At 40.4% G+C, this 14,467-nt stretch overlaps 1 protein-coding gene across 1 annotated transcript in view; it reads left to right on the forward strand.

Annotated features, from left to right (window-relative positions):
- Positions 1-9,927, forward strand: part of GUCY2C (guanylate cyclase 2C) — a 262,021-nt gene extending 252,094 nt beyond the window's left edge. The window contains exons 26-27 of the mRNA XM_053689439.1: positions 7,979-8,055; positions 9,727-9,927. Coding sequence (XP_053545414.1) covers positions 7,979-8,055; positions 9,727-9,901 — 252 coding nt within the window. The 3' untranslated portion in view covers positions 9,902-9,927. The remainder of the gene's footprint in view (positions 1-7,978; positions 8,056-9,726) is intronic.
- Positions 9,928-14,467: the final 4,540 nt, after the last annotated feature.

A 14,467-nucleotide genomic window follows, 5' to 3' on the forward strand; every position in this document is an offset into this window, starting at 1 on the left:
GTTTATGTTTAAATAGTTTTTTATTGTTTTATATTTTTCAGAGAACAAGAATGCTTAAAATGAATTAACATAACATACAATATCTATTCTTCCGTTGTCTATTGATTTTGGGGGATATTGCATTACAAGTATTCAATGATATAAGAGTGAAAAATCCTAGCCAAACCGCATTGTTACATAGTTACACAATTATCTCATCCCTACATCATTATTCACTGCAAATTGATTCTATCTTAGAACTATCTTTGATTCATCAAGCATTATCAGCCATTTAACAATAGGTTATTAGAGTATATATTCTATCTAGCATTTCTTCCTTGTGTTATGACATTCTAATCTTTGGTACAGATTGTTTCTCAACTCTGTATTTCACTAACTGGATGTTTTTGGCTGAATCATTATTATCTTAGAGTAATCATGTATATGAATTTGAAACCTTACGGTATAACAACTGAGAGCAGATAGATCAAGAACAAAAAAGAAATAAATAAGGAAGAAAGGGGAAACTATAAAAGAAAAAAAAAAGAAAGGGGGTTATAAGGGGGGGGGGGGATAGGGATGGGTGATGTCATCTTATGTCACAGATCATAGTATGTGTGCGTCAAAGTGTTTGACACGACTATAGTTTGATGGTCCTTTAGATCCCTGATCTCCGGTTATCTTGTGAGGTTATGGACCCTTTGCTTATCCAATAGTACCACACTGCTTGGAAGGTTTCCCTGTTATCTAATGTATATGAGGCTGTCTCGTACATGGTGTATGTGTGTTGGATTCTATTATATATCTCAGTCCAGGTTGGAGTTCCAGATTTCCAATATTTAGCTATGCATATCCTCGTGATTGTGCATAAGATCTTAATAAATGTATTGATATGTTTGTGGAATTTACTGAGATGTTCATGTAATAAAGCTTGTTGGATCGTTAGACTAATATTTTCTTCTAGCATCTGACTGAGAAATGCGGATAGTCTGCTCCATATACTCCTAACATCTTTGCAGTCCCACCACATGTGTCTGTATGTCCCTATGTCTCCACAGCCTCTGTAACATAATCTGCTGCCTTGGGGGTGCATATGAGCCGTTCGTGTAGGAGTTAAGTACCATCTGTGAATTGTTTTGGTGATATTTTCTTTAAGGTCTACACTTATCAACCCTCTTTCTGCGTTTTGAAACAGTGATTCCCATGTCTTTTTGTCTTTGCAGATAAGTAGTTCCTGTTCCCAGGCCAGCATAGTCGTGGTCTTGGTGGTGTTTTGGGTGGTCTGCATAGATACATATAGTAGAGATATGGTATGTTTGTTGCGTTCTTCTGATTTACAGAAGGTTTCGATAGGTGTGGAGGTCTGTTCTCTAGGGTGTTTTAAATATGATTGTAGAGCGGAGTGTATCTGTAGGTATAAGTACCAGTGTAGCTTCAGGGGGTCAATCTTTGTCTGTAGTTGGTTAAACGTCAGTATGTTATGTCCTGTTAAGTAGTCCGCCACTCTGTATAAACCTTTGTTTTCCCATTTTTTGATTTGGGTCCAAAGGTCTTCTGATATTAGATATCTAAGTGGTATTGATATAGAATGTTGCTGTAGTAGTTTATATTTCGTTTTCGCTGTTTTCCAGATCTTTACAGTGAGGTTTGTGGTGTAGGGTGTAGATGTCTTTCTATCTTTCTGAGCCCTCTCTGGGTCCCAAACAATTGAGTCTGCTTCTTCCCACCCCCCTATGTTCGCTTCTAACTTGGGCCATATTATTCCCTTTGACCTTTTCAGGAGTAGTGTATCTTGCGCTAGTCTGGCTGCATTGTAGTATTCTATTATGTTTGGTGCACCTATGCCCCCGAGTGACTTATGTCTGTTTAAGGTGGATTTTGCTATCCTGCTCGTCTTATCTCCCCTAATAAATGCTGAGATGTCTTTTTGCAGTGTTTCCAGTTCTGGTTTTATTATTTTTATCGGGAGGGTTCTGAATAAATACAGTATTCGAGGCATGGCGTTCATTTTAACCGCCGCTATTCTACCTAGCCAGGAGAAATTAAAGCTCTTCCATTTTGCCATATCTCGTCTAATTTGTTTAAATAGTGGGGTATAATTTACTTTGTATAGCTGAGTGGAGCAAGTTGGAATCTGGATACCTAAGTATTTTAGTGTGTGTTTCATCCATTTAAAGTGAAATTGTGTTTCTAAAATTATTTTAGTTTGTTGGGGTATTGCAATGGGTAGGGCTTCACATTTGTCTGGGTTGATTTTAAATCCTGAGATGGTTGAAAATATCTTTATTGTCTGGTAGAGGTTCGGTAGAGATATTAATGGGTTCGTCAAGGTCAACAGGACATCATCCGCAAATAGAGAAAGTTTGTATTCTAATGGATTTATTTTAACTCCTGATATGTCTGGGTGTGAACGGATCGCGATTGCTAGTGGTTCTATACAGAGCGCGAATAATAGTGGGGACAGAGGGCACCCCTGTCTGGTACCGTTTCGTATTGGAAAGGGTTTTGATTTGTATCCTGTTGAGGAAACTTGGGCCTCTGGGCATGAGTATATTACTTTTAGAGCTTTTATGAATCCTCCCTCAAAGCCCATATGGTGTAGTGTTAAGAACATATAGTCCCAGTCTATTCTGTCGAACGCCTTCTCTGCATCCAAAGATAGGAGCAGAGAAGGCGTTCTTGTCTCTCCCAAGAATTGTATTAGATTGGTAACCTTTCGGATGTTGTCTGGGGCTTCCCTATCTTTAATAAATCCCACTTGGTCCGGATGAACCAAGTGGGGGATGATGTGTTTGAGCCGATTTGCAAGTATTTTTGTGAAGATCTTAAGATCCTGATTTATGAGAGATATTGGGCGGTAATTTTGGCATTTTTTGTGGTCTCTATTCGGCTTGGGTATCACAACTATCTTGGCCGCTAATAGATCTGGGGGAATATCTCCTCCTTCCATAACGTGATTGCAGAACTTAACCAAGTGTGGGGTGAGTGAGTTTTTGAATAATTTATAATATTCAGCTGGGAAGCCATCTGGTCCTGCTGCTTTTCCCGATTTAAGGTCTTTGATGGCTCCCAGTATTTCTACAGTGGAGACTGGGGCGTTGATTGCTTCCCTCTGTTCTAAAGTTATGTTAGGTAACTGAGTTTGTGAGAAAAATTCTGAAGACTTTGTTTCTGTTTCCTGATTACGTGTAACTTTTTCCCCATTATATAGTTCTCCATAGTATCTTGCGAAAGTGTCTACAATTTCTTGTGGGTGTGAGGTAGTGGTGTTGTCATGTGTCTCAATTAATGGGATCACCGAGGCCTTGCACCTTTCTCTGATTTTATGTGCCATGTATTTGTCGGGTTTGTTCGCAAATATAAAGTATTGTGCCTGGATTTTATGAATGGCTCTAGTAGCTTGTGCATGAAGTAGTGAGGTTAATGTGGATCTTTTAGTTTGGAGTAGTTTGAGGTTAGTCTTAGTTTTATTGTATTTATGTCGCCTTTCTAGTTCCTCGATCTCTGTGTAAAGTTGTTGTAGTTGTTGTCTATGTTTTTGAATCTGTCTTGTTTTTTCTTTAATTAGTATCCCTCTGAGGACTGCTTTATGAGCTGCCCATACAATCCCTGGGTTACTTGTAGCTTCTGTATTTATGTGCCAGTATTCTGTTAATTGTTGTAGTATGTTGTCGAATGTTTGGGTATTTTTAACGTAAGATGGATCAAAAGTCCACGTTCTGCTTCTGAGTGGGTCTGTAATGCCATTAATCGTTAGGGTGATTATAGAGTGGTCGGACCATACACAAGTGTGTATTTGTGAGTTGTTCAGTAAGGGTTGTAAGATTTGGCTGGTATATATATAGTCAAGTCTGACATAAGTTTTGTGCGCTGCTGAGTAGAAAGTTGTGTCATCAGTTTGACCGTACATGGTGCTCCAAGTCTCAATCAGGGAGTGAGGAAGTAAGGTATCTTTGATTGATTTGACTATGCGATTATGTCTCGTCTGTTTATTGGTCAGAGGTTTGGTGTCTGTGGGTTTAATAGGTAGCATAGTGATATTGAAGTCTCCTGCCAAAAATATTTTAGTATGTGACCATTGGGTGAGTAAATGTGATATATGATGAAAAAATTTATGTTGGTTCTCATTTGGTGCGTATATATTACATAATGTGATTTCTGATTCTAGTATCTTACCTCTAACGATTAGGTATCTCCCCTCAGTATCTGTTATTATAGATTCTGTGGTAAACTTGAGAGATGAATGTATCAAAATGGATGTGCCACTTTTTTTGGACGTTGCAGTGGAGTGGTAGTGCTTGTCAAAATGTTTTGCCCAATATTTTGGGATGTTATCTTTAAGTAGATGCGTTTCTTGGAGGAACAGTATGTTAGCTTGTAAAGAGTTGTATTGTGTCATCGCTATCTTTCTTTTAACGTTAGTGTTCAATCCCCTGACATTGTGGGATAATATCTTAATTTTAGGGATCATAGTGTTGTGTCTATGTGTGGATGTAGTAGTAGGAAGTGTTTTACCTGTAGAGCCCTGGGTTGGATACCTTGCTGGGTGGAGATCAGGAGATCAGGATCACATGAGTTGGTTTCTGCATTGACTGTGTTGGTTTTAGTCGTGTCGTCACAGGGGAGGGGAGTGGGAAGGGAATCAAGAAGAAAAAACATTAGTAATAAACACTTAATAAATAACAGTTTGGAGCCCTCAACATGAGGGCCCTGTATAAATGAACAAATAAACATCATAGAAATAAGTGGTAAGTAACACTGGGGGAACCTAAATTCCCGTAACATCTTTTAGATTAGTGAGAGGTATGGAAAGTATATCCCCTTTAGATAGGTCTTACTGTGGGTTAGGGGAATCATCCCCCTTTTTACCATCAGGGATGTTAAGAGTCAATTGGGGTAGATTTCTACTCCAAGTCCAAAAGTCCCCCTCGGGTATTGAGCAGACTCCCTGAGAGATGTCTAACATATAGTCCTTGATTCAAGATGATTTAGGAGTCGTCTAAGGAATTTTTGCTCTAGGTTCTCTTAAATTCTGTCTCTTATGGTTGATTGTCTGCCATTTGTTGGGTTCTGGAGGTCTTTCTGGATCTTTGTTCTTCCCTGTGTTGATTGTGGGTATTAAAGTGTTAGGTGTTTCTAGAGATAGAATTTTGCATATTTCTGGTATGTCTTCAGGATCCTTGAGAGTGACTGTTTTCGAGTCTTTCAAGATATGCAATGCAAATGGGAATCCCCATCTATATGGTATCTGCTGTTTTCTAAGTAGGGTGGTTAGAGGACGGAGGGCTCCTCTTCTTTGTAGTGTCCTGATGCTGAGATCCTGATAAAACTGGACTACATTGCCCTGGAACTTGTATGTTGGGTGTTTTCTTGCAGCTTGCAGAATTTTTTCTTTGTCGGGGAAGAAGGTAAGTTTGAGTATAATGTCTCTTGGGGGGAGGCCTGGTTTGGGTTTAGCTTTCAGCGCTCTGTGTGCTCTTTCAATGTGGAAAGTGTAATCTGCTGGGGAGCTTGTGATTTGAGTGAAGAGTTGGGAGAGATAAGCTGGGATTTCTGCGGTACCTATGTCCTCTGGAACTCCTTTAAGGCGGATATTGTTCCTTCTGCTCCTGTTCTCCAAGTCTTCTATTTTATCTTGAAATTCTTCCAGGAGTTGTTGTTGTGTAGACATGGTTTGGGACATTTCGTCCATTTGATCCACCATAGAATCTTTTTGGTCCTCTAACGTCTCAATCTTATTTCCCATCTCCATTAGATCTGATTTAATTTCAGAGAGACTGCTGGTTACTGATGTGTGGATGGAATCTATTTTCTCCCATAATTTTCCGAAATTGTCCGCTATGTCCTTTTTGGACACTAGATTCCTGAGGTCAGCCTTTGTGAGCGGGCTTTTGTCTTGTAGAGATGGTTGAGAGTCTGTTTCAGATTCTTCCTCCCCTTCTGCATCTATTAGTTGTTTGTTTGTTTGTGAGGATTTAAAGAACGTGGACATACTTGTAGATTTTGGTGTTTTATCCCCCTTAGCGGATCTTTTAGAGGTCATCCTAGTAGTGGCTGAATGAAGGCTATAGAGCACTAAAGGGCAGAAATTGTGGCTACCCCCTAATCAGTTGGAGAGGCTTCCCCTTGTGGGATATAGAGTTATAAATGATGTGATCCAGAATAATGGATGACTGTAATCCAGATTTGCTTGTCAATTTTCTATTTTAGGCAGGCAATTTATTTAGATAGATGAGAGAATTGCTCTTAATTTCCATCCTATGTAACAATTTACATTGATGTTGTTCTTAAAGGTAGCTAATTGTTTAGGTCCCCCAGCAAAGGGTAGGATGTTGTTTACATTTTAATCAATATTCATCCTCCTTCTAGATCGCTATTTTTTGTTTTGTTTTGATTTGATTCTGTCTAGATAGTGTTTAATCTTCAGTGGAGGCAGAAGCTTGGCGGTACCGCGTTGCAGGTTATCAGCACCCCTCTCCCCAGGGGATTTATCCTCACAGGATGATCACGGCACAGGGTATATGGGATATGACCTGTCAGCACTGCTGTCTGACAGGAAAGGGGGGGGGGGAGAGGGTGGTGAAGGAGAGCTTCTTTTATACAACTTTAATTTGGATGTGTCTTGCCGTTAACAAATTACTCTGTGTGGTTCCAGGTGAGACCAGTAGGGGTCAGTGCTGTAGTGAAGTTGTGTTAGGGAACTTCCACACTGTTCACAAGTTCATTTAAAGATGGGGCTGTATGCGGTTTTATCCCTTCTCCTTTTACTTAATAAGTTAGAGTATGTAGTGGGACTGTGATTGTAGGGGCTGATTCATACACCTTTGGTTCCTATTGGGGTATATAGTGGTTAGGCCGCACTGGAGTCAGTTTATGAGGCTTCACTTGAGTCAAGTATTCACGCTAACAGTGATGGTAGCCTTCCACCTTTAAGTCTATTCTGTCGGCTTATATTTGCCTTCGGTTTAGTGATGGAAATGTTCCGGCTTCCCTTGTACCCCTATGCAGCCCACAACTTCTTATCTGATTTTCCGCTACGGTGTTCGCCCCCACCTTCTCTTCCGGTATTTGACTGTGACGTCTATGGCTAATGGCGATATTTCGCGCCTTTTTCAGTTTTACACCGCCAGTAATTATAAGTTCTCCCTAATGTGCCCCACACTATGTATGCCACTCACCGATCTTCCTTTATTCAGCTGTTCTAACTGTTGCAGGTGAGGGCAGGCTGGAGCGCCGGATCTCCCGACTCCGGTCCGGCTCCTGAAGATCTGCTGGGTCCGTTCTGCGGTCTTTTGCCCGATATCGGGTGGGTTGCCAATTTTTGTGCGGCTGATGCTCCAAATCGATCCCAGCTCAGAGATGTATAGAGCTGCTGAATTTATGTGCTGTAGACCACTTTAATCTTGCAAAAACTGTAAACTTTAGCAGGAGCTCAGACACAGCACGTCTTGTTCCCTTGCTAGGTTAGCTCCGCCTCTGTTTAAGTCGTTTAAACTTGTTTTTTTGCGCTTAACGTACTGGTAACATATGAAGGCCTAGACTTACTCTGCCTTTTTTTATGTATCTCCTGGGTTTTGATTGACCTGCCAGGACTATGTTTGAAAATTAACTGGCCTCTGTCTCCTTTCTCCTCCAGATAGGTCCTGGTCTATATTTGGGGGAGTGTCCTGAAGATATATTAAAGGTTTCTACCAACTTCAAAAAGGCTCCAGTAAGCATATTCCTCTATTACCTGAGCCCTACATCACCACTTCAAGTGTGAAAACATATTTAAGTATAAATCTTAATTTGTAGTTGTGCCCCAAATATGTGGGGCCCCTACCATATCCACTATCTGGAAAACAAAATCATTCTATTCAGTAATAAATATGATACTAAATGATCCTGTATTATATGGCTCCATTGGGTTCAAAGTTCTTTCATGTGCTTACTATTAAAAATTGAACACATTTCATGTATAACCTCTGTTGTGACATTATTTTTTGTCTGTGTATTTTAGGGTAAAGGCACAGAAACCACTTACTGGCTGACAGGTGAAAAGGAGCAGATATACAATGTCCCAACACCACCATCTGCGTAAGTTTTAGACCATAACTGTATTTTTGGGAGAGCTCCATTAGCCGCATAATCCTTGAGGGTCTGACCTATGTTTACCTTTTGAATCATGTGACAATTCAGCCTATGAGGGTCTGATTACACAAAGCACAGTAATTCTGTTACTGATCCTTTTATTTAACATTCCTCCATATACACAAGAGAAGCAGCCAGCTATTATATCCTACTCATCAAAGGATTTCTCACAAAATAGTTGCATTTACTGTGGGAAAGTAGAGATCCATGGGGGCAAGAGGGTCCCGGCTTGAGCTTAAGATTAGAGTCTGATCCTGGGAACAGGCAGTTAAAGAACTTTTATAGCTCTGTGCAACTAAGTGCTTCTCTCTCATGCACCCACAAGATGGCTTACTGGAAAGAGGGAGATCTCAAGTAGTTGCTTGACCATTGAGAGAGCAGAAAAACAGGTTTATTTTAATAAAAAGGGAACTAAACCTGTCTTTTTAAAACCAATTCATATATTTATGGGACCCTTAATAGTAAAAATCATAAGATCCTCTTTCAAATAAAGGTTAACATGATGTACAGGATATCACATGCATGTTACATGAGCTACTGGGTATCATATGGCTGTCACATGACTTACAGGATATCATATGGATGTCACATGACATTCTACCTTAAAATTGCTACATGAGTTACAGGATATCACATGGACGTTACATAATCTACAGGATATTATATGGCTGTCACATGACCTACAGGATATCATATGGCTTTTACATGATATTCTACTATACAGATGTTAGATAACTTAAAGGATGATATATGGCTATCACATGACCTACAGGATATAATATGGCTGTCACATGACATTCTACCTTAAAGGTGTTACATGAGCTGCAGGATATCACATTGCTGTCACATGACATTCTACTATAAAGATGTTACATAACCTACAGGATATCATATGGCTGTTGCATGACCTACAGGATATCATATGTCTCTCACATGACATTCTACTATAAAGTTGTAATATAACCCTCTAGATATCATGCAGTTGTCACATAACTCTAAAGATATCACACCGTTATCACATGACTCTAGACATCATACGGTTGTCACATGATTCTCTAGCTATATTTCGGTTGTTACGTGACTCTCCAGCTATCATATTGTTGTCATGTGACTCTCCAGCTATCATACTGTTGTCACATGTCTCTAGATATCATGCCGTTGTCAAATGAGTGTCTAGATATCATACGGTTGTCACATGGCTCTCTAGCTATCATACGGTTGTCACAGGACTCTCTAGATATCATATGATTCTTACATGACTCTCTAGATATCACACGGTTGTCACATGACACTCTAGATATTATGCAGTAGTCACAGGACTCTCTAGGTATTATAAGGTTGTCACATGACGCTCTAGACATTATACTGTTGTCAAATGACTCTTTAAACATCACACTGTTGTCACATGACTCTAAATATCACATGGTTGTCACATGACCCTCTAAATAACATATGGTTGTCACATGACCCTCTAGGAATTGTACGGTTGATGTAAAAATGTTATATACCTATCTTGCTAGATACTTTTCAGTGAAAAATTTCTGGTGGGTGTTGATTCTGTGATTAAATATTATATACGTCTGCACTGACATCATTACCTGCATGTGCATCACACAGGGAGAACCAGCAGCGCCTTCAGGCTGACTTTGCTGAAATGATCAAGGAATCTCTCAAAAGACGAGAAGCTGATGGCTTTAAGAACAGACAGCCCACGCGAGTGGCTAGCTACCGGAGCGGCTCCTTAGAATACCTTCAGCTAGCCAACACCGGCAGCGGCAACACTTACCTTTAAGGTCACTGGAAGAAATGGGGCAAATAGCACAGAGGTTCTAGACCATAAAATGTGGGGGGTTTATGATGTTGAGCACAAAGTTAAATATCAGGGTTCAGGGGGTATAGCTAGAAACATCACTGTCTACTGCATATTGTTATAGGGTGACCAGATGTCCCTGATTTTAGGGTACAGTTCCCGGATTGAGAAGAATTATGTCCCTGGAAATGTCCCCGGGAAGATGGTTGGAGCCCCGTGCATATTAGAGGTGTTCGTGGGAAGTTGATAGATTTATCTGTTTTAGACACTGATTAGTTGCGTAGAGCTACAGCAGCGGCTCCACTTCCCCTGGATACTTCATTGCTGGCGCTCACAGCGCAACTGAAGCTAAAAGCTTCGGACCCCTCTCTATATAGATTGTTAGGTGCTGCATGGGGTTACCAGCCCCGCTTTGCAAAGGGTCAAAGGTGCAAGATAAGTTCTCATTGGTTGTTAGAGGCCTATCTATCAAGCCGCATGCATTCAACGGCACCAACACGCTCGCCTAACATCGCAGCCGCGGACCTGAATACACTCTCCATATTTATTAAAAAAGCCGGCAAAAAGCCGCACACCAAGTACGGGGCGATGAGCAGCGGACTGTTGTTAACTAGCAGTCATCGATATCGCTGCTATTTGTCTTTTTACCAACTTTACCAACTTTATTTATACCCTGTCAGTAAACACCGCCACTATACTAAAATGTTTAACCCCTATCCCGCCGCTCCCGGACCCTGCCGCAACTTTACTAAAGTTATTAATCCCTAACCCATCGCTCTCGGACCCCGCCGCAACTTTATTAAAGTTATTAACCCCTATCCCGCTGCTCCCGGACCCCGCCGCAACTAAATAAAAGTATTAACCCCTATTCTGCCGCTCCCAGACCCCACCGCAACTAAATAAAAGTACTGACTCCTAAACGTCTAGCCTCCCACATCACTACCATTAACTAAACCTATTAACCTCTAAACCGCCAGCCCCCCACATTGCCATAAACTAAATTAAGGTATTAACTCCTAAACCAAAAAACCCGCTAACTTTTCATTAAAATTACAACATCCCTATCCTATAATAAATTAAAACTTACCTGTAGAATTAAATTAAACTATATTAAACTATTAATTAAAGGGGCACTGAACCCAAATTTTTTCTTTCGTGATTGAGATAGAGCATGCAATTTTAAGCAGCTTTCTAATTTACTACTATTATCAAATTTTCTTCATTCTCTTGGTATGTTTATTTGAAAAGCAAGAATGTAAGTTTAGATGCCGGCCCATTTTTGGTGAACAACCTGGGTTGTCCTTGCTGATTGGACAGCACTAATAAAACAGTACTGTTCATGGTTCTGAACCAAAAGTGTACTGGCTCCTTAGCTTAGATGCCTTCTTTTTCAAATAAAGATAGCAAGAGAATGAAGAAAATTTGATAAGAAAGTTGTTTACAATTGCATGCTCTATTGGAATCACAAAAGAAAAAAATTGGGTTCAGTGTCCCTTTAACCTACCCTAACTATTATACTAAAATTACATTAAACTACCAATTAAATTAACTATATTACATTTTAAAAAACCTTAACCCTACACAAATTATTTAAATATACTATTACAAATTACTAAATTACAAAAAAAAAAAACGCTAAGTTACAAAAAATAAAAAACACTAAGTTACAAAAAAAACACAGTATCAAAAATAAAAAAGAATTACACCTAATCTAATCGCCCTATAAAAATAAAAAAGTCCCCCAAAATAAAAAAAAAACTAGCCTACAATAAACTACCAATGGCCCTTAAAAGGGCCTTTTGCGGGGCATTGCCCCAAAGAAATCAGCTCTTTTACCTGTAAAGAAAAATACAAACACCCCCCCCAACAGTAAAACCCACCACCCACACAACCAACCCCCCAAATAAAAACCCTATCTAAAAAAGCTAAGCTCCCCATTGCCCTGAAAAGGGCATTTGTATGGGCATTGCCCTTAAAAGGGCAGTTAGCTCTTTTACATGCCCAGACCCTAGTCTAAAAATAAAACCCACCCAAAAAACCCTTAAATAAACCTAACACTAACCCCCGACGATCCACTTACAGTTTTTGAAGTTCCGCTTGAAGGATCCATCCAGCCAGCAAGAAGTCTTCATCCGGGCGGCCTCTTCCATCTTCATCCAGCCGGTGAAGTCTTCATCCATCTTGAGTGGAGCGGGTCCATCCTGAAGACATCCGGCACGGAGCGGGTCCATCCTGAAGACATCCGATGAGGCGCTCCTTTTCAATACGGTCTCCGCCGTAAACTGGATCTTTAATGCAAGTGACGTCATCCAAGATGGCGTCCCTAGCATTCGTATTTGCTGAAAGGTTCCAATCAGCCAATAGGATTAGAGCCGCTAAAATCCTATTAGCTGTTCCAATCAGCCAATAGAATTAGAGCCGCAAAAATCCTATTAGCTGTTCCAATCAACCAATAGGATTTGAGCCGCTCTCATCCTATTGGCTGTTACAATCAGGCAATAGGATGAGAGCTCAATCCTATTGGCTGATTGGAACAACCAATAGGATGAGAGCTGCTCAAATCCTATTGGCTGATTGGAACAGCCAATAGGATTTTTGCGGCTCTAATCCTATTGGCTGATTGAAACCTTTCAGCCAATAGGAATGCAAGGGACGCCATCTTGGATGACATCACTTGCATTCAAGATCCAGTTTACGGCGGAGACCGTATTGAAGAGGAGCTCCTCATCAGATGTCTTCAGGATGGACCTGCTCCGCGACGGATGTCTTCAGGATGGACCCGCTCCTCACCGGATGGATGAAGATAGAAGAGGCCGCATGGATGAAGACTTCGATGGCTGGATGAAGATGGAAGAGGCCGCCCAGATGAATACTTCTTGCCGGCTGGATGGATCCTTCAAGCGGGACTTTAATAACTGTAAGTGGATTGTCGGGGGTTAGTGTTAGGTTTATTTAAGGGTTTTTTGGGTGGGTTTTATTTTTAGAGTAGGGTCTGCGCAGTAAAAGAGCTAAAGGCCCTTTTAAGGGCAATGCCCATACAAATGCCCCTTTCAGGGCAATGGGGAGCTTAGGTTTTTTAGATAGGGTTTTTATTTGCGGGGTTTGGTTGTGTGGGTGGTGGGTTTTACTGTTGGGGGGTGTTTGTATTTTTTTTTTTACAGGTAAAAGAGCTGATTTCTTTGGGGCAATGCCCCGCAAATGGCCCTTTTAAGGGCCATTGGTAGTTTATTGTAGGCTAGGGTTTTTTTATTTTGGTGGGGCTTTTTTATTTTGATAGGGCTATTAGATTAGGTGTAATTATTTTTTATTTTTGATACCGTGGTTTGTTTTTTTTGTAACTTAGTGGGGTTTTGTTTGATAACAGTAATTTTTTATTGTAGATTTAAATAATTTGAGTAGGGTTAGGGTTTTTATAATATGTAATATAGTTAATTTAATTAGTAGTTTAATGTAGTTTTAGTAAAATAGTTAGGGTAGGTTAATTAATAGTTTAATATAGTTTAATGTAATTTAGTATAATAGTTAGGGAAGGTTAATTAATAGTTTAATATAGTTTCTCTTTATTCTACAGGTAAGTTTTAATTTATTATAAGATAGGGATGTTGTAATTTTAATGTAAAGTTAGCGGGTTGTTAGGTTTAGGGGTTAATAGCTTTATTAAGTTTATGGTGATGTGGGGGGCTGGCATTTAGGGGTTAATAGGTTTAGTTAGTGGTAGTGATGTGGGAGGCCAGGGGTTTAGGGGTTAATACATGTATTTAGCTGCGGTGGGGTCCAGAAGCGGCGGGATAGGGGTTAATACTTTTATTTAGTTGCGGTGGGGTCCAGGAGCGGCGGGATAGGGGGTTAATAACTTTATTTAGTTGCGGTGGGGTCCGTTAACGGCGGGATAGGGGTTAATAACTTTATGTAGGTGGCAGAGAGTTCTGAGAGTGGCAGCATAGGGGTTAATAACATTATGTAGATGGCGGCGATGTCGAGGCGGCAGATTAGGGGTGTTTAGACTTGGGGCTTATGTTAGGGTGTTAGGTGTAAACGTTACTGGTTTTCTACCATATAAATCAATGGGATATCTGGCAGCATCGAACATAAGCTTTCGCTGCATTCAGACTCCCATTGATTCCTATGGCATCCGCGGCCTCCAGGCTGACGGATTGAAAACCAGGTATGCTGGGCCGGAATAGTCGCGAGCGTACTGGTTAACTATTTGATAACTTTGAAAAAGTGTCAAATAGTGCCGAATGTGTATTCGGAACATCTGTAATGACGTAAGCATCGATCTGTGTCGGATTTAGACCGGCGGATCGCATGTTACGTCACAGATTTCAACTTTTGCCGGTCTGTAGGCTTTGATAACTAGGTCGGATCAAGCTCGCAACTATTACACTGCGGAATTCCAGCGTATTTTAGGTTGACGGCTTGATAGATATCCCCCTTAGTGTTTAGTTAATAGCGGAAGCATGTTATATATGTGCAGACGAAATGGAATCGAGAGGCTAAGCCCTTGTTGGGTAGGTCTAGTATGTTAAATTGTAATGTTTAGAAGTA

This window comes from Bombina bombina, chromosome 7 (genome assembly GCF_027579735.1).
Source record: "Bombina bombina isolate aBomBom1 chromosome 7, aBomBom1.pri, whole genome shotgun sequence".
In the NCBI taxonomy this organism is placed as follows: Eukaryota; Metazoa; Chordata; class Amphibia; order Anura; family Bombinatoridae; genus Bombina; species Bombina bombina.